Source organism: Sander vitreus, chromosome 23 (assembly GCF_031162955.1).
Source record: "Sander vitreus isolate 19-12246 chromosome 23, sanVit1, whole genome shotgun sequence".
Lineage (NCBI taxonomy): Eukaryota > Metazoa > Chordata > Actinopteri > Perciformes > Percidae > Sander > Sander vitreus.
The window spans coordinates 18,428,792-18,450,127 of record NC_135877.1 but is presented as its reverse complement, the minus strand read 5'-3'; the positions used below and the strand labels follow the sequence as shown (position 1 = coordinate 18,450,127).

At 40.4% G+C, this 21,336-nt stretch overlaps 1 protein-coding gene across 2 annotated transcripts in view; it reads right to left on the bottom strand.

The window, feature by feature from the left end:
- Positions 1-269: 269 nt before the first annotated feature.
- Positions 270-21,336, bottom strand: part of LOC144512384 (ankyrin repeat- and BTB/POZ domain-containing protein 3-A) — a 179,913-nt gene continuing 158,846 nt past the window's right edge. Inside the window, exons 7-17 of one of the 2 annotated variants that reach the window (XM_078243116.1) lie at positions 18,843-18,944; positions 17,934-18,027; positions 13,933-14,068; positions 11,439-11,671; positions 8,927-9,105; positions 8,558-8,663; positions 6,840-6,942; positions 6,667-6,748; positions 6,411-6,479; positions 6,193-6,306; positions 270-5,372 (exon numbers count right to left, since the gene is read on the bottom strand). In XM_078243116.1, the coding sequence (XP_078099242.1) occupies positions 5,142-5,372; positions 6,193-6,306; positions 6,411-6,479; positions 6,667-6,748; positions 6,840-6,942; positions 8,558-8,663; positions 8,927-9,105; positions 11,439-11,671; positions 13,933-14,068; positions 17,934-18,027; positions 18,843-18,944 (1,449 nt within the window). In that variant the 3' untranslated portion in view covers positions 270-5,141. The remainder of the gene's footprint in view (positions 5,373-6,192; positions 6,307-6,410; positions 6,480-6,666; positions 6,749-6,839; positions 6,943-8,557; positions 8,664-8,926; positions 9,106-11,438; positions 11,672-13,932; positions 14,069-17,933; positions 18,028-18,842; positions 18,945-21,336) is intronic. The other variant, XM_078243117.1, reaches the window with a different exon arrangement.

The window sequence follows — 21,336 nt, the reverse complement described above, 5'->3', positions numbered from 1 at the left end:
CATGACTTTTAGTACCTTGAGTCATTTGCTCGCTAGAAGTAAAAGGATCAATAAAACACCCTGCTGCTGGACTCTGGCCAGATTTGTCACATTTTTATTCAGGGGATGCTGCAGTGTCCTTGTAAAAGAATATTGTTATTCCAAACCAAGACTGCTTTGTTTGCTTATATCGTGTTGCTTTATAATGTCCCTAATTTTGCTCCACATGTTTTGTTCAGCTTCTCGGGAAGTTTTATAATAAATAAAGCAAAGACAAAAACAAAAAAACACACGGTTTAAACTCTGGTCGTTTATTAACTGTCCACAAAAGCATGTCATGGAACAACAGAAACTGTAGCACGAGTGTAACATTCCTTTTTGTTGTTATACTCCACCACATCCCTGCTTCTCACACCATGTATAATTTATATTATATATATACTGTTGTATATATATATATATTTTGTACAATATACATGTTCTCATCGAAGGAAAAATAAAAGCAAAAGTTCATCCCCCATCCCTCCTGTAGATTTGAAATCTAGTGAATATCCCATGCATGTTTCCACTGTGTCTAGGAGAAATGTCGTTTATTACCAGGAACAAATACGCAGGCAAATAAATGCTCAGACAAATTAAGGGGAGTGTGTTGTTTGACAACACTGGTGTACAAAGCACATTCTCAACAACATTAAACAAGAAGAGCCATGCGAACCGACATTTACTCTACGGCTTTGACCCAGTTTTGAATCAAAAGGGCCAGCACAGGGGCAAGCTAAAGTTAGTCATTTGCTAATGGCATCACATTAGACTAGACTGACAAAAAAAAACAGAGATTCATTAAGATTAAATAAGTCTTTTGGCTTATTCTCTTATTCTAAATATTCAGCTGCTATTTGATCACAATAAGACTAGCTCACTGTTAAGATACTAATGCTTTTGAGTGTGTGTGTGTGTGTGTGTGTGTGTGTGTGTGTAACACTGGCACAAGAAGTGCTTGACATCATTATGAACCTTTTTACCTCTGTGGAGACAAAAATGGTTTGCATCTTTAAGTTACATTTCACCTTTATAGCACACTTCAGTTCAAATGTGGGCATGTGTGATGATTCAATAAAGCGAAATATGAATTATTTCAACCAGAGTCTAAATAAATGATCATCTTCATTAAAGCCATCAGGGTAAGATCAACCGACTGGCAGCCTATAAGTTAGAAATATTCTTTTGAAATGAGTGAAAGACATTTCAAATAAAATACACCATGGGATGTCACAAAAGTATAAACAAAAATAGTATATTCAGTTTTTTTTCTTCCAGTCACTCATTTGTCTGTTATGTGTCTTTCAATTCACATTTATACTGTAGCTCTATATCCTGTGGCATATTATTCACTGTACTACTTAGAGTAATACAGTCTCATGGAAATATTGCTTAAGTATCTTTTTTATATAATCTTTTTCAATTTTGTAAAACAAAATAGCTGTGAAATGTAAAATAAAATATATAGTGCTATGTATGTAGGTAAGAAAATAAAGTTTAAAGGATAAGATCTATATTTAATTTTCTGTAACTATTTACAGAACTTAAAACCAACTCTTACATGCCTATGTTTCTCTTAAAATGTGTATTTTTGGCCCACAACAAATATTGAAGTAATTTTGAGTGTGCTACAATATTTTAAGATTTGTCTCTTAATCTAAAAGTAAAGTCGGATTAATGTAGAAACAACATCGCAAAGTATGAGGACACTTTAGAGACATTTGCATTGTTGGAAACAGAGGGAAGCATCTTTTTTTTGGCTTGTTGCTGGACTGCAGATATTGCACATTTTGTAAATATTTTGTTACATTCATAAAATGTACTGTAGGTTCTATGATTTTCTCCTAAATTGAGATGTATTGTGTCTGAGTGAGAGGGCTCATGGTACAGTCTAACAACAGGGCTGATATCCCAGAGGCTGCTGCTGAATGGCGGGTTTGACGTTTGGTCCTTTTAGATTTGATAATAGTATTATCTAATGCACGAAAAATGAAATCATGTGGAACAAAAGGTTACATTTCCACAAGATTTCTGCACTGAGTTTCTTAAAGACATTTTGGTCACAGATGTTTGTCAGGCAGGAAATTCACAATGTGAAACAACACATCTTTGTACTAAAGCCAGAACAACTAATAAAAAGAAGGGGAGCAAAATCTCAAAACGCCTGGAACCATTCCCACATTAATAATTGATTTGATAACCAGAATGTGACAAACAATATCTGTCAAAATAGGTGGAATACAAATGAAACCAGGTTATGAAACTTGGATTGGTTATTGTCATATCAGCCTCCTCTATTTGGACATATATTGTTTGTTTCAGGTGTTTGAGATTTGGTCCCCCTTATTTTGGCTTTAGTATAAAGATGTGCTATTGCGCAAATTCTAAATGACTTTTAAAGGTGCACTATGAGTTCCTGCATGGTTTCAGCGCGATTTCATTTTTGTCTCAAATCGTAGGCATCTCTCCTTGATCCGCTAGCTGCCTGCCCCCTGAACACACTGTGAAAAAGCCCGGTCTCGGGAGACAACACAGGGGTCGTAAACGTCAAACAAACACTAGAGGCACAGCCTGTGCACCAAAATACAACAAACCACTCCAGCCAATCACCGACAAAATGGTTGGGGGTGGGGGTTTGGGGTTAACGACAGTTAGTCAGTTAGTCATGACAGTTACGGAAACATCGGGGGAGGGGCGAGCTTGCTCTGTTTTGTTTGAAATTTACTTGGCACGTCAACAGAAGTGACCATGCAGGAACTCATAGTGCACCTTTAATAAAATCTTCAAAAGAAAATGCTAATTAATGTGCATTTCCACCAACTACTGTTATGTGAATATTAGGAGTTGAGATGTTAAAGCTATAGTGTGTAGTTTCTGTCGCCCCCATGAGTAATTCTAAGTAATGACAACAAAACTGTCGGCGCGTCCACATGATACAAGCCTTCTGTGATCGCGCACCACCCCCACCCCTCCTCCACGCAGTTGCTAGTAGCCAAGGAGGACACTGAGGATTAAAAAGACATGATGGACTCTTCAGAAGAGGTCATTATCTTCATTCGAGTTTCTGTGCGGGAAAGTCACTGGACGCCACAATCTTCTGAACACAGCCATACTGAGAAACACAGAGAGAGTTGTGTGGAGCTGATAGTCTTAATTAGCTTTGTAGCAACTCATTTGGCAATGGCTTGAATGTAACGGACGTTTATTAATATCAAAAAGTTACGCACTAAAGCTTTAACAGTTGGTGGCGCTAATTTTACAGTCGGGTGCCATTAAACTATTGCAGAAGACAACGCAACAAGATTACGTGAAATGATGTGGATCATGATGTAAATATGGCTTCTCTCTATCTTTCTCCCGAAATTGGCTCTTTCTTCGTCATGACTTATTTGCTAAGCCTGTTATTTTTGTTTTTTTCTTTAATAGATGGTTATCGGCCAACTTTTCCACCTCAGGCAACCGTGAAAAACCTTTTTCTGATAATTCAACTGTTTTTAGAATTTACGACGTGTCCACTCAGAAGTTTTTATGCACAAATTGAAAATGTGAATACAAACAGGTGGATGGGATGTACTTCATGAGTCACTAACATTGTTGTGTCTCTAATAAACTCAGCGCTGACAGAGTGTGGGAATTCAACCTTTCTTTCACAAAATTGATGTTCTTGAGAAATTCAACTGAGGTGAAGCCTAAAACAGAAAGTGACTTTAAATGTATTTCGTGATCTACCCTGATTATTTGGAATGTATCAGAAATAGCAAAATAATTGAAGGGATCATCCTTTGACCGGACTTCAACTGGAACAATCAACACCCTGCTCAGCCCTACGATCTACACAGAAAGCACACCTAAAGCGAAACGGAGGATTCAAACAAACAGATAAAACATGCAACTTTGCATAAACAGACACATACAGCAGGAACAAACTGTTCAGGGAGCACATTCAATGAGACTGGTGTCATCAGCCAAGCGAGTGTAGGAGAATACTGTACATCAGTTTACAAAAAAAAGAACAACCAGCACGATGACTTTAAGGAAGTATTTACACTTTGCTTTATATATCTTTAAAGAGAAAGTCCCTGCCAATCAAAATCCATCTCCAAATCCCACTCAGTCAGTTTTGCAGTGGCTAGAAAGTTAATAAGCAGCATTTTCCCCCTTGCGAAAGTGGTCCGTGAAATAAGCTCTGCATAAAAAGCAATATCAGGGCAGCTCAGTTGAGGAGGTGTCATGCAAAAAAAAGTCAATAGTGTTCGTGGAGTTCTCACAAGTTAATTTCCCAGTTGGACATCCATGTTTCAAGCATACGTCAGCATAGATTTCACTGAGTGGGCCAGCTTTAATCAGTGCTGCAGTGTCGGCCACGGTGGAAGTTCCTGTGATCAGTTTGGCCTCTGCACACAGTAGATATAACACAGTGAAACGTATCCAACATAGAAGTGACAGAATGAAATGTAAAGAAGTTCAAACAAGTCCACCTAAAGTCCGCCTGCTGGCATTGCTACTTTTATTGGTTGTATAGTAGGATTATATTTTGGCATGTGTCAAACTTTAAACTGCAATGGCATCCACTTCCATAAAGTGATGTTTGTAAACCTAAAGTCTCATATCAGAGATCATGAGAAAGCTGCTTTTATTGAGTTAAAATTCTAATCTACCTTTTTAAGCGAAAAAAGGTGTACAGAATGTATTTCATGCATGTACCCTATATGAAATACAATAGGTTTCATAATCACGATTAGGTCTAAGTGATACTGCTGGGTTGAGTCAGTTCTGTTTTTGACAGTTTTTGTTACTGTAGGGGTGTGAAGTGATCAGTGGGAGCCATTAGGACAACAGAGTTCAAGCCTCTGACAAAGCGAGAAAGTTCTCTCTCTGATTTTGTCAAGTATGCCATCATTAACCCTCGGGAGGGAGGGAAGGTGGTGGTGGTGGGGGGGGGGGGAGAGGGATGCTGCAACAGGCAGAATTAAAGGGAATCCCTGACATAAAAACATCCGACAGCCCCTCTTCAGCAGTGGGGCCAGGAGGGGTGGATGGGGCTGTATAGCAGGGCACTGGATATTAGAGGTGGTGTTACATGGATGCTGTGCCTGGATCGGAAGGCTTCGAGGAGGACGATGTCACACCACGGAGCCCTTGGAGGTGGAGAGGTGGATGGAGTGGATGCGCGTGGCCAGAGTTTTCTCCAGGTCGAGGAGGATGTCGGAGCAGATGCCGGGGCTGGACGCAGGGCTCTCTGCAGGAGGGGGTTCGTACAGCAGCTGCTTGAAGCCGTCGAGTTCAATCAGCAGCACCATGTTCTTCAGGAAATAACCCTCGATGAAAGCTGTGAGCTCCGAGGCACCAAGGAACTACAGCGAATTAAGATGGAGAGACAACGACAGAGAGTTTTGAACTATTCTGAAGGGTAATTTGTATGTGTTAAAAGCATCTTCAAATTATTTTGATAGTACAAGTTTTATTTGTAGGAAAATTAGTCCTTCCTGGTCAAAATTGATGCAGTGGTGTGTTGCTTTTAGAGGGCAGGGTTATTGGCATGCATTGCTGTTTGTCACAGAGTCTTTTTTGATACTCCTACAATAACAGTTTGACCACTTTCACAACAACGAGTCTGACAAAGAATACAGAGTCTCCAGCCATGCTAGCAGCTCTGTGAGGCTGTACTTAGGCATAGCAGTGCTTTGTGCTGAATGCTAACTTTAGCATGCTAACATGCTCACAATGACAATGCTAACATGCTGATGTTTAGCAGGTATAATGATGGCTATGTTCACCAGCCAGTTGCTAACTCCCTCTGTCTGTTGTCTGATGATTGGCTGGTAGTGTACAGTTGGTTTTCAGAGTTTTTTTTGTTGTTGCCAAAAAACGACGATGACAGTGCTGAGAGTGAACCAAAATAATAAAGTCACGGGCCGTAAAACCAACAACAGTGAGTCAAAAGATGCTAAACTGCAGAGTCGGGTGATTATTCATCTATGGGTTCGTCACTACGAGCAAACCCTTTCACATACAATTAGTCATGCAATCCATTATTAATATAAAAATGTATGAACAGCTTAACTTTAAATAAAATATATATTTATAGACAGTGTGGTTTGTGTGACAGGTTTGTATTACTTTTTAATAATTATCTGCAATTGCTAATTTGTTGATGTTCTGTTTGAATCTCACCTTGGCATGTTTGTAGAGGTCCACACAGGTTTCCGTGGTGATGTTCTTGGAGCAGATGATCTCACAGTGTCTCTGAAGGGCCTCAAGTTGGAAGAATTTGGCTGCAGACAGGAGCTGCAGGGAACAGTACAGCCACACAGAATGAGGCACAGGAGTTGGGATTAGAAATTATAATACTTGCACTGTTGCTCAGCAGGCTTTGGTTAAGTCTCTCTTACCTCCATGACTTCAGTGTTGCGTATGTGCAAAGACTCAGTGCCTCCACAGTACAGATACTGCATGACCAACTGAAACACAGAACAGTACAGGGTTCAATCTATCGCATCATTTACGTTGTTTATTCACAGTTTTGGTCTCTGTACACATCTATTGTATGTCTGTCTGTCCTGGAAGATGTTAGTTGCAGCCGTAACTGACTGGATTTTAAAACAAAAACATAATGACAGTGGTTTTAGATGACAACAAAATTCTTACATGGAAAATATTGTACTTGACATGGCTGATCTCGATACAGGTGTTCTCTGCTGCCGGCCGATTCTGGAGCAGTGACTTGAACCTGGATGAAACAGAAGAAATCGGGGCATTTATTCATAGCTGTGTAGGAATAAAGAGAAGAAAAACCAATAAACAGCAAAATTCTTCTTTACCTGGCTGAAGCTGTAAACAGCAAAACTTTATGTGCATAAAATGGTTTCCCCTCCACCAGGAAAGTAACATCAGACATGTCCTTGTTGTTAAGGAAGTGGGGGTCTGAAGAAGAGGACAAAAATATGCAATAAAAACCAAATGAGGGGCGCCTGGGTAGCTCACCTGGTAGAGCGCGTCCCATATTCGGACGATATGATATGTTTACTCCTTGACGCAGCGGCCGCGGGTTCGACTCCAACCTATGTCCCTTTGCTGCATGTCATTCCCCCCCCCCTCTCTCTCCCCTTTCATTTCTTCAGCTTTCCTATAAATAAAGGCCTAAAATACCCCAAAAAATAATCTTAACAAAAAAAAAAAAACAGCCAAATGATGCCTCATCACTCAAGCCTCCTAAACGTTGGATGCAGAACAAAAGATTAATTTAATGTGGTCATTAATTACTCTGAGTGTGATTCATCACTCAGCTATCAGTGCAGCATTATCAAAAGATAACAATTCCCATTTCATTAGTATTCTACAAGGCAGGCAGTTGAAATTGATGTCCGGTTCATTGAGCTGTTTCTTAAAGATTATCCTTGAACATCCTGATAAATTAATTAGCTGCCAAAAGTGTTTAAAGCATTAATTCTCTCCACATACAAAGCAAACTAGTTGTCATTTTATTCTAAGCCTGCTGTTGATCAAACACAAGGTGGTGCTGCAGCACAATCACTGAATGTTGCAGTGCCTCCTCATGCTCTTATTACAGTATATGAAAAGATTAAAATGGGTAAATGTCTGTGACCTTCCCAACTTCAAAGGAGCTTTTAATACTAGATCAGACTGATACATCACATCATTACAGACATGCAAAATGCAAATACCTGCTTCCAAATCATATGATAAATGTCTGAAGTTGTTCAAAGTGAGTTTATAATGTCTCCCGACAGCCTGCAATTGCATACGAAAACATTCATCACTGCCTATACAGAGAAAATATTTAAGACTTTTGAAAATTACATTTAAGACTTTTTAATAACTTCAAAGACCTTTTTTGTTGTTGAGGAAACTTGAAATTGAATGCTTTTTAAGACTTGTCGTGACCTGCAGATACCCTAAAAGAAAAAGCTAATCCCAAAAACTGCAAAAGACGTAATAACTATATCTATATATAGCCTTGGCTATATCAGCTCATAAATGCATGCTGGAAAACAAAGTCGCCACTTCACGAACTAAAAATCTGAGGAAAAAAGGAAGGAGAAAGGATTTCCTAGTATAAAAGGGATATTTTGCTGATTTAAATCCAGCTCTGTGTTATGGCAGTGTGAGCTCAGATAAACGGTGTTTGTCTTCCCTCCGTGGCTGCAGTGCAAGGTTCTCCGAGCAGCCGAGGTCTACCGTGATCCGCCGGATTATGTGAAATGCGCTGAGATTTCAGTGGACCTCGGCTACTCCGAGCTCCGTGCACTGGCGCCACGGAGAGAAGCCACACACCTTATCTAAAGACACTGCCCACACAAAGATGACAGAGCTGAATTAAAATGGAAAAGTATCTCTTTAAGCAAAGTTTGAGTGACCTCACCAGTTGGAGACGTATTGGCCCAAAAACAAGAATCTCTCGGCCTGCCACTTTAATTATATAACCCAGCTGTCAGTCCCTCGTCACTCAGCTTCATTTTATGCAGTAAGTACAAGAAAATGTTGAGCAACAGTCACTATTTTTAATTCGCTCTCTTACCTAAGCGCGAGGTCTGCTTCTTCTTGATCTCTGTCAGTTTAGGGATGGGGAAGGGCCCGTAGCACTGGGTGAAAATGACTGACAGCTGCTGGCTTATCACCTCGTTCTGCAAACAGACACTAACACAAGTGAGGACGGAAACTATATACAGATTAGAGTTTTCTGGCCTCGGTTTACCATGAGCTTACATTTTATGCAAATGTATGATAATATGGTTTGGAGTGCAACTAAATATATGCAAAATGAGTGTTAATGTCACCCTAACACACGAGCACAGGACAGTTTGTATTCCCAGCAAACCAGCCTTACTTTGTCGGATGTTTCAACAAGCATTTTATTTACATGAACATGAAAGAAAGCCCCGGTGACCTTGCTAGATCGGAGGATCTGGAACATGAGCGGCAGGCCGTGCGTGATCAGCTCCTCTGTGTACTCCTCCTCCTGGATGCAGCTGAAGTCTTTGAGCAGGCCCTGGATCAGCGGCCGGCGGTGCTGGATGAAGCAGGTACGCAGGGACTCGAGCCAGGTGTGCAGTGTCCAGGGAACACCTGGGAATACCACCACACGAACAGTGAATACACGCTTGTGCATGGCAAAGTCTAAGTCAGAGCAGTTTCAGGGGCGAGAGAACCGACCATGTTTCCATCACTTTGTGGTGTTTGTGTGAGTTGAAGGGCGATTGCATGGTGAGTGTTGGATTAGTGGAAAGTCGGAGGCTCCGGCGTGAATATAAAGACAACACTTATGTAATTAAGGAATGTCAAGTTGAAAAATGGCTGCAATGTTCTGCAACAGTATGAGGAGTACTGGATGATATATGTGAGATTAACATAAATCATGACATGACAGTGATGCCTTTGTGTATCAACAGCTCTGCTGAAATGATAAGTTGATTAATGGAGTAGAAAGTTGTTGTTTTTACAATTTTTGTAAGTGATTAATAATTTATCCATTTCCAACTTCTTAAATTTGAGTATTTGCTGCTTTTCTATGTTTCATTTAATTATAGATTTGCTATCTTTGGGTTTTAGACTCTTGGTTGGACAAAACAAGAAATTTAAAGACATCAGTTTGGGCTCTGGGAATTTGTGACGGTCATTTTCCACTATTTTTTCATTTGAAAGGTCATTCTGGACCTTGAAAACAGTTGTTCACAAACAATCTCACCACATGGTCCATTAAGAAGCTACAGCCAGAATATGGTTAGCTTAGGTTAGCACAAAGACTGGAAACAGTTAAGCTTTGATCATACTTCAGTACAGACATGGACAGCGGCCGCACTCACACTTCTATACATACTACAGTCGGGAGTTTGCATACGCTAGTCTCGCTTTGCCAGATCTTCCTGTGGCGAGTACACACAGCATTCCGGGATGGGAGAAAAACGTGCTCTGGTTTATTGGCATTTCTTTAAACCAATCACAATCGTCTTGGGCGGTGCTAAGCACCGGAAAAAGCCGTGGTGCCTCTGCAAAATAGCCTCAGGAAGGAACTTGTTTTGGTGGAACATGTGTACATTCAAAAGTTGTTTTAGTCGTGCAACAGAAAACTCAGATTGGACAGATAGTCTAGCTAGCTGTCTGGCTTTATCCTGCAGAGATCTGAGAAAAGGTTAACCATAGTCCTCATAAATCGACCAGAGTTTGAAATGCCAACACAAAGAAAGCGGAAGGCAACGGATATCCGGCCTAAATGAGTGAAATCCGGCGGAATTTCCGTCGGCAACGGAGCAATCCCGGAAGTGGAACGTCAAGGATATAGACTAGCATACACAGACACGTTCCACACATGCACACTAGACAATATGATGACATGCTCCTGACAGCAAAAAGAGGGGTTCCTTTGTTTGTCGTATTTGGCTGAACATCATGAAAATGTCTAAAAAGAAAACAGTGTGTGACTTTATGGAAATAGGATCAAGGACAGAGAAAACAGTACACGCATACAGTGCACAAAACGAGGGTCCAGTTTACTTTTCTAGCACATGTAAAGTTGGCGCCTCTGGTGCGTACAGCCCATGTGGGCTGCTTGAGGGCATCAGCACAGGGGTCTCGCAGACTTGGGCAGATGATGAAATTAATGTCACTTCAACCCTCATGGAAACCATGAATTCACTAACAAAATCAGTTTACCAGCATCTCTAAATATGGCTAATTAACACATTATATAGCTCCATTGTTTAATCTGTACAAACACCAAAGTATAAAAACGAAAGTCGTGGTTTTGCAGGGGGTTATAATGACATATAACATGTTTATTAATGAGCTTTAGAGGAGCTGGTAGGAAGATTTTGTTATCTTTGGACAGAGCCAGGCTGGCTGTTGCCCGTTTCCAGTATTTATGCTAAGCTAAGCTAACCGGCTGCTGACTGTAGCTTCATATTTACCGTAAAGACATAAGAGTGGTATTCATCTTCTCAACTCTCGTCAAGAAAGAGAGTATTTCTCAAACTAAAATCTTACAGCTGAGTAAACTCCATCTGCTGAGGATTGTGTGATCCTACCAAAAGGTCCAGAACAGCTACTAAATGGCACTTGTGGTGAGATTGATTAGTTAATACTAATCAACAGCCACATTAGGTCTTATGCCAAATGAACTTGACAGTGTTAGGGTGAAAGCTGATGACTGCCACATGTACAGAATGAGCACTACTCAAGGACTCTCATCTTCACGTTAACACCTTTGACCTCAGCTATTATCGCCTCGGATATAAAAAGTCCTTCTTTCTGCAACTGTTTAATGGTTGGATGAGTGATTGCTTAGAGTGTGGACAGGACAGCACAGGACGGGACAGGCACAGCATGAGCACATCTCCAGGACAGCTGGAGGCACCAGAAAGCGATGCATGTGTGCCAGTGAAGCATGTATTAGTAAATCTGACCTAAGCTGCGGATGTCTATGGTGATGTCCACATGGCCGTGCTCTGCGCTATGGTACATGGCCTCTCTCAGGGCCCTCAGTCTGGCCTTTCCTGTTCGCAGCGTCCCTCCGCCGTTGGCCTGTGGCACCAATCTCTTCACCGTGGGATCCGAACTCTCGGCCAGGATCTCCTCCAGGGACAAAACATCCCCTTTTTCCTGCTCCGACTGGGACAGGAGCTTACGAAATACATTCCTAGAGGGAAAGTAAAATAAAACCCAGACATAGATTAAAGGAAAGCAGAGTGATAAGACACAGTGACAGATTGTTTTATGGTCAGGGCAAAATGGAATCAAGCTGTGGGGAGGGGATGACAACACTGCAAAACCCCTAGCGTGGCCTGGTGGCTCTTGTCAAATCATAGGAAGAGAAGTTGTGAAGTGGATGATCACAGAGCGGAAAATTGTTCTAAATTAAGCATACACGTACTGTGTTAACTCCACATTAAGCCCATCCAGCTCCCTAGCTCTGATGACACTCAAAATATTCTCATGTACTTAATGAAGCATGATTGTGTACTCTGTTCTGTAGAGTCTAAATATATATAGCTGAAACTGATTATATCCTCTGAAAAGAACAGAAAGTAAAACATTTTGCAAAATAGAAGAACACAACATCATATCCTGTTTTTGGGACTGTTTGATCACTGATGACAAGTCGGTGGGAGGCTCACAGCTGTCACTTTGAAGCTGTTTTATCTCCACTAACAGTCCCTTGGGTTTGAGTGTGCATCAGTTGGTGAGCAGATTAGCACAGTATTTTCTCTGGTTTAGTCCATGGATCAACACTTCAAAAGTATGCAGAAACCCAAACATTAAACCGTCATGTGATTGTTGATCATATCATTCCTTTACCATGGGCATTCATCTTTTGCTATAACAACCTCCAATCGTCTTGGATTTTGGAGCCTTGCTGCAGGGATTTGCTCCCATTCAGCCACAAAAGCGAGAGTGAGGTCCAACACTGATGTTGGGTGAGAAGGCCTGACTCACAGTTTCAGTTTCGTCCCAAAGGTGTTGGGTGGGGTTGAGGGAAGGCTCTGTGCTGGCCAGTCAAGTTCCTCTACACCAAATTCTGAAAACCATTTCTTTATGGACCTGGCTTTGTGCACAGGAACACTGTCATGTTGAAAGAGGAAAGGCTCGTCCACAAAATATTGTCACACAATTGGAACAAACTTTGGCTTTAAGAATTTCTTTAACAAAAATCTAACTGGTCCAGCTCAAACTATATGTCCACATACGTTTGGCTATATAATGTACATGAGGTCCTCCATATGAGAAAATAGTAAAAGGAAATACATTTACTAACTGCCTTACTGAGGGTAAGATGAGAAGATCGATATTAGAAACAGCTCTGTGACATATTTAGCCTAGCTCAGCACAGAGAACAGAAGCAGGGGAAAAAGATACAACAAAACTCCAAAGTCATATTTACACATATATTTTGTGCATTTAACAGGTAAAACTAAAAATGTGAAATGTTAATTTCATGAGCAGTTAGATTACACATTGGAGCTTCTTAGTGACCAACAACAGCTGAACCTCGTGGTTGCACTGAAGCCCTGTCCTCAGACTCCTCACCATGAAGTTGCTAGTTTTGTATACATCTCTAAAACTAAACAAAACCCAGGTCATTTTTGGATACATTAGTAGCTAGCTTACAAGATACAAAAACAAGTCTGGAGCTGTTTTTTGTTTAGCTGTTTCCTGCATCTAGATTAATACTAACTTTGGTTAAACATGTCTTGGGCCAACCTCCCTACTAACAGCACAGAATAAAACAGATATCTATTCTTGTCTACAAGACTACAAAAGTTTGCAAACAAACTTACTTAAGTAATGTACCTTTGCAATTTGGTGTCTAGATGTGTCTTAAGTCATATTTCTGAAAAAGTTTAAAACTGCATATAAAATGTAAAGTAAAAGCGTACCATTTGTAAATACTGCAGCCTCATTCCTAATTCTTCTTCTTTTTTGCCTTATATTAAACTCTTACGCCCCACCATCTCACAACCAATGCAATGCAGTTTGAACCTGCTCATGACATGCTGCAGCATGATCATCACACTATAATTGATTGTCTTAATAATGCTGCATTGTGTTCCTGGCTAATACTACTCCACTTCCTGACAGCTCTTCACTACCCTGAATGTTAATGGGCTTTATCTTATTCAGCTGCAGGGAAATTATGTCAAACTGAAGCTATAAGTGCTGCTGAATAGACTGCAGCGCTTATTGTCGCCTGCTGTCTGACAGGGAGACCCAGATAGCTGCCTCTCATACTGCAGGATTTTGTGAGAGGCAAATGGACCAGGGCACAGTGTGTAAATGGATCAATACTGTGGTAATGGATATATCTCTGCTGGCTGGCACTTGTGTGTGTGTGTGTGTGTGTGTGTGTGTGTGTGTGTGTCTGGGTGTGTGTGTCCCTGTGTGTGTGATTGCCTGTATTACCTGTGACCGTGTGCTGCTGCCAGGCTGTATGAGTTCATGTCTCCCAGCGGGGCAGAGGAGATGCCGTTTCGACACACGGTCCCGATCATGGGGTCGGCCCCTCTTTCCAAAAGCAAACTCACCAGCTCAAAGTTACCTAACCAGGATGAAACAGATGAATAAAGGGTGAATATACCAAAATAAGGCTTACATTTGATGCGTTTAAACTATCTGTGTTGATCAGTGGTGGAAAGTAACCAGGTACATTTACTTAAGTATTGTACTTAAGTACAATTTTGAGGCACCTGTACTTTAAAGTCACTATCTATCACCTAATGAGGTAAAAAAAAAAGAAGGTGATTGAGTCTATGACCTACTGATGGAAGCCCATGTATTTGCATTTGCAGTAATACAAACTCGGTGTTTGTGGCAACATTCCCAGGGATAAATTACAAGAGGCGCACAGTTAGTGATGCGTTTTCCATTGGTCTGTCAGAGAGAGTAGGTAGAGCCTACGCAACAGACTTGCTCTTTAACTCATACAGTATGTGTGTGAAGCAGCTTACTGTTTTTTCCGGTCACTACTAGCGTTGCGAGCAAATGGTTCCAATGGCCGAACAAACAAAGAAAAGAGAGAAGCTTCACACAATTTGGATCTCTGGGAAGTGAGATCACAACACACCTGCAAGTATGTAATATATAATAACAATCTGAGCCTGTCAGTGGCAATAACAGCACTTTTAGTGGATGGAAATTGACAAAGATTTTTTAAAGAATAGTCACTTAGACACAAATACATGGAAAAATAGGGTCCAGGTTAAAATACATTAAAATGTTAAGTATTTCCATTTAATATTATTTTATACTTCTACTCTACTACATTTCAGAGGGAAATGTACTTTTTACTCCACTGCATTTACTTGACAGCTTTAGTTACAGGTTACTTTGTCTACTACGGCTTGAGAAGTTACCAGGTGATGAAATGTAACTAAATACATTAATTTAGGTACAATTTTGACATCTTTGTACTTTACTTGAGTATTTCCCATTTTTGCTACTTTATACTTCTACTTCCCTTCATTTATTTGACACCTATAATTACTACTGACTTTTTATATAAAAAAAACAAAACATATGATATATGATAAGATACAGTACTACTAATCTACCCAGTAGTATACAAAGTATCTAAAACTGGCTCCACATTGACGAGCTACTACAGCTGTGAAAGCAAACAACGCATAACTAATCCCGGATGCACTCTGCCAAGCATTAGAAGAACAGAAACTACTGTAGGTCCCGGTTTAAAAGTGATTTAAACACTTCAATGCTGATCTTATCTGATACAGTAAAGGCACTGCTCATTTAAAATCAATTGATACCCTATTGCTTACTCAAGCTTTTATACCCTTGTAAAGTTAATGTGACAGTAAAAAAGGAGTCACAGAATGAGCCTGAACCTGCATGTAATTATTCTGTGATCACTCATTGCTATTCATTAAATACATTTTCTCTGGGATTGTGGTCTTTATTTCATCTACATTATTTATTTTTTAATGAGCAGGATGTTAATAGTATTCATTATCTGTGGCCGTGTGTTTTGAATTACTGTCAACGCAGCTGACTACGCCTTCCTTGAGGTCACTCACTGTAACATGAAGATTCACTGCTGTGATGCCAACTTGTTATGTTTGAATTCACTTTTAAACACTTTCATTGGCATTAATTAAAAAGGCAGCAGTGTAGTTATCTCTTATATACATAATGAGTTAATCATTGGGCCACTTATGCTTAATATATGCCTTTGTTGACAAGGTTTTGTTGAAAAGATTGATAGCACATTTGTGTCTGAGCTGTGAGAGGAGAGGGGCGCAAAGTCTGCTCAGGTCTGTATGGAAGAAAATATGTAGCTGGAGCTAGGGGACTGTTCGTTACTTATTTAAGGGGGCCACCAGAGGAGTTTTGGGACCTTTAGGCTAAAAAGACTTGATCCTCCCCTCGCCAGTAATATGTTTTCTATGACCCTCCAAAATGATTTGAAAAAGAGGCATGACCCTCCCCTTGTGTGCTAGTTTGCAATTAGCAAATATGTACAGATGCCATTTGATTTTATACAGTCATGACATACACGTTAACCTCTGCATTCTCATCTTACACATCCCACTCCTCTGTTATGGTGTGGTGGCCATTTCAGTAGATTTACTCACTAACATTGTTGTGGAAACACAATAAGCATGGAAACTAAATGCACACTTCCTGCATTACTGCATTACTTCAAATACTAAGTTACTCCTCTAGTAAACTAGTCACATGAAATAAAACAATACAACATTGAGACCATTCAGCAAAGGACACTGGGAAATAACCAATTCAACACTGGTTGTTATGGCCTCGTCACTAGGCTTCCTCAGTCACTGTATATTTTAGCACATAGGTAAAGCTGCCGAAGCTGAACATTATATTCCAAAACATATATGTTTATTTTTAAAGCAGATTTTAAATGACATTGTAACAATTTAACAATTCGCCCTTATGAAATCCAATCGCAGCACGGCTGACGTGGAACGCAATAGACAGACGGTGGCGGGATGCCCCCACACTTAAATTCAACTAAAATGTAACAGTGAACAATCAGTATTCGACCTCCAGTCTGTTGAGATGCCTCTCCAAACACAGAAACGAAGCGTGGTCACACCATAAAACGTTAAAACACGTTGAGAAAAAAAATCCGTATTTTGCCGTAATCCAATGACACGGAAAAAAAGTAATCCACGGCGATCAGTAGATCCACAAAAAGGGTCACGGTGTATCCAGCAAGGCCAAGACGAGCGCCACATTCACCAGCCAGCTCCAGCCAAGTGAACGAGGCCTCTCCACTTAGCCGTTTAAACAAAGTGGAATAAAGAATAAAAAGACATGACCCTCCCCTATTTTCCTCCGGTGGTCCATTCCATAAATACCAAACGGTCCCTAGCAGCTAGTTAGCTTAGCATTAAGACTGGAAAGAGGTGAATACAGCTAGCCTGTCTCTGTCCAAAGGTAACACAATCTGCCTGTCAGCACCTTTAAAGCTCACTTATTAACACGTTATATCTTATTTGTTTATCCCATACAAAAAAAGTGTAAAAACAACTATTTGTAGTATTACAAGAGTTTCCACTGGATGCCTAGCAATCTCACAGTGAATACTTCTTCAATTTGTGCATGTTGAACACTAGTGTTTAAAAAAGATTTAATTTGTGAGCTTTAGAGCTGTTGGTAAGCATTTGTGGCCTTTGAACCAAACCAGGCTAGCTGTGTCCCTCCTGTCTCCAGTCTTTATGCTAAGCTAAGCTAACCAGCTGCTGGTTTTAGTTTCATATTTCATCAATCTTCTCTTCTTCTCTGCTGTAATGCTCTTTGCTCTTTATTTTTTATTTATATCTTTACTTATTCTTTATTTTTAACTTAATACATACTGTGTAAATATACTTATACTTATATTGTTTGTACCTATACTTATATTGTTTAATATTCCATCTAAAGAATGTGTGACGTGCACCAACAACACCAAAACAAATTCCTTGTATGTGTTAAAAAATGTACTTGGCAATAAAACCCTTTCTGATTCTGATTTCTAACTCAACATTTGGCAAGAAGGTGAATGTGCTTCCCCAAATGTCAAACTGTTCCTTTGGATGCACGTTTGGTTCTGATTTGACGGATAATTTGAGTGAGTTTAAAGCTCATTTTGATTGTATGAAACTGCAGGTTCTTTCATAAGTGGTTGCACAACTACACAACAACACAATCATGAGATGCAGCATTTATAATTCACTGCATTCTTAAATCTCAAATTAAAATTGAAAGTGATGAAATAATTAGATGATTAAAAGCGGAGCGAGAATGCCTTCTGGTGAGCTTATACAGTAATCAAGCATGTCATAACTAAACCTTTCAAGGCCGTATCAAGAGTAAAAATACTTGGGTCAAATATGAACGTGAAAGATAAATCCACATCTTTTCTGCCTGTATGTGATTACCTGCAGCAGAGGCCAGCTGAAGCGGGGTCTCCGTATAGTTCTCTGCCCCATCCTGCAGGGCGCCCTCCACATTCGCTCTGTTATCCAGCAACAACTGTGGCGGGGATGGAGAGAGGTGGAGAGGAAGGGCAGGAGGGGAACACAAAGAGTGGTGAGGAAGAAAACAAGTGGGGGGGGGGGGGTGGGGGGGGTAGACAGTGTTACACTCAGGCTTGGCAAAAGGGAAAAGCCTCAACTGTTGGAAAACTAAATCACCTCGTTCAGAGATTGTCCTAGCTCTGGACACACACTCCTATCTTCACTTCCTCACTAGCTTGTTATTGTTGGTGATGACTTGCCTGAGCTGAGAAAGATCAAATCAAAATAGTTTCTTTTTCTATCTCAACAAACCTCTGATTGCATTGGTGCAGATTAATAATTGAAAAGAATCCTGAGGGCGACGCTGTTTATCAGGCTTTTAGCCAGTGTCAGCTCATACAATAAGTACTGCAACACAATTTATTATACATTTAAAAAATGAACAAAACACTGAAATTTGGCATCCCTGAGGCTGTGTATCAGGCTGGCTGAGCTCTGCTCTGTTTAGTTTGCCTCCGGAGGTTTCTCCCTGCTGCTGTCGGACCAATCCTTAGATTCAGTTTTGGTGAGCAGGGGGCTGGGTGACTCATCTACACACATTAAGTGCATACATTATTAAAAACATACTTAAGGTGGAGAGTTTGCCTTGATCAAATCCTCTCCACATAATTACTGCACAGACAGGATCAAGGACGAGAAATAAAAAAGACAAATGGCATTATTATTATTATTATTATAATGATGCACCATAATAATAATAATCATCATCATTATATCCTCATTTTGGTGCAAAGGTCAGGGCAAAGGGTTACAGGTCATAAACGTCACTACCTGCACGACAGGGATGTGTCCCTGTAACACGGCGAAAGTGAGTGGCGTCCCCTGGCGTGTTTCAGGATAAACTGAGGGGTGCTTGTTTACTGTGCTTGGCACCTGGGAAGTCATAGGTGAAGTTCAGGGAGAGAGATATACATCCATTAACATTCACAGCTCAGGGCGGGAGATGGGGGTGAAGGGAGGAGCGAGAAGCAGTATGCAGCAGGAGAAGTGTAAGCAAAGGAGGGCAGGGTGGCAGAGAGAGATTTTCCTCTTGAGTTTCACAGAAAATCTTGAGCAGCTTGACTTCTATTTCTCATCTCAATCCTCAGTCTTAAGAGTATATTTGCCTGGGCATGGCTCGCATGACCACCCTTTGTACTATCTGCCTAGCTCCATCTTTAAATAGTGTTTCATTTCAAAGGGGGAATGAAACCAGAGAGAAAACACAACATTGGCAAAGACTACAAACACTGTCAAGACGGTTGGTGCTGACTCATGAACAAAGCGGCGTCAGAGTAAAATGAAACAGCCATACAGTCCCAATGTTGCTCTGTGATTTCTAAAGTGGCTTTATCATAGAATAAATTACAAACATTGTTTCTAAATGTCGCCTGGAGGAGGCCTCTTTTTTTTCGACAGACGTTTAATGTAATGTCACATTTCATTTGAGCCCTGATGCTAAACAACAGAGGGAATGTTAGGGTTTTTGTGTCCACAGCGATGATGAATTATTAATTAGGTTATAATACAAGGCAGTTTCAGCAGAAACAGAGAGTGTATCGTGACTCAGAGGTATTTAAACAAAACATTTTAAATAGTGGAATTTTCAGTCAGCGTTATGCAACATCATGTGCTTTACTTAACTTATTAAAGGCCCAGTTCACCCAAATTATAATCGAGAATGTTAGGCGTATTTAGCCATGCAATAGTTTTATATGGTGAGGTTTTGAGATTTCTGTCGCCACCTTTAAACAGTGGAGGTGACTGGGAATTCACTTTTTGTTGAAAGTTTCTAATTCACAGTAATGTGTCACAATCTGTCACATCTCCACTGCAAACCTGCTGCTCACTGTGATTGTTGCTCTCTGTCACAATAAATACAAGAATGTAAAAACAGCGACTGCGCGGCAGTAGTCTGCTATTCAGTAATAAGACAAGACAAAATTGAAGTTATCTGGATTATACTTTAGTTACATAAGTACGTGTATAGCCCACTGTAGCTCTACAGCACAAGGTAAATGAAAGAATGTAAACACAATTAGTGTTGGGAATATAATTAAAGCATCAGATGGCCTGATAATGTACTACACAACAGTAGTGCTGCTACGGCTTGCTTTAAAGGAACACGCCGACTTATTGGGACTTTAGCTTATTCACCGTAACCCCCAGAGTTAGACAAGTCCATACATACCCTTCTCATCTCCGTGCGTGTTGTAACTCTGTCTGACGCTACTGTCTCCTACTGCTCCGAATAAGTGACAAAATAACGCCAACATGTTCCTGTTTACATGTTGTGATTTGCATAGTCACAGGGTGTATAAATAACAAGGTCATATGAGACACAGCCGTCTTCTAACTGTATACAAACTGGGAACTATATTCTCAGAAAGGCGAAGCACTGCTACTTCTGCTACTTGGGTGGAGCGGAGTGATTTGCTAGCAGCACCTGAAGCCCCGTGGTGAGGAGCAGAGAGTTCACCTGGAGTTCGCTCAGAGTTGGAGTAATAGAGTTAACAATTACTAGATAGTAAAATCATAGTGACCCTGTTATTTGTACACCCTGTGACTATACAAATCACAACATGTAAACAGGAACATGTTGGCGTTTAAATCCAGTAGATGAGACGCGTTTTGAGCAGTTCAACTAAAAACTTTTTAGAGGCTTGAAGAGGTAGAAGTAACAAAAATTGTGAAAAAAACAACATATTTTCATAGTCATACTCTTACCCCTTATACCCCTTTAATCATCCAGTTTGACCCTTCAGATTGGCACCCCTTGTGGGGTGACCCCCACGTCGGGGACAACTGATCTAGTTAAACCAGGACTTTGTTTTTGGAAAGCAAATGTCTATTTACCTCCATTGTATTGGTGTGCTAGCTGAAATCACAGATAGCATAGACAACGTATCTCAAAAGCACTTAAAAGATCTGCATGGCCAGACTCCATTAGAAAAACATGAGAAAATATGTTGCTTGTAATTTGGGTGAACGAATGCTTTAAACGTGTCAATCACAATGGACGCCTAGATGAATTATATAGGTAGCGCTTTGCTTTAGAGTCAACACGCCTGAACTGAATACATGCACTAAACCAATGGAGCAATCACAACAATCAACAATGAGGTCACTATGGTGGAGGAGAGACACTGAAGCATTTTTATTCTTAATTATTCTTACTGCCAACTAAGATTCAAGCAGCTACAAACACACACATAGGACACACTGCAGAGACAAATAAACAATAAATAACAATAAAGCTTCACTGTTCTTAGTTCAACACAAGTCT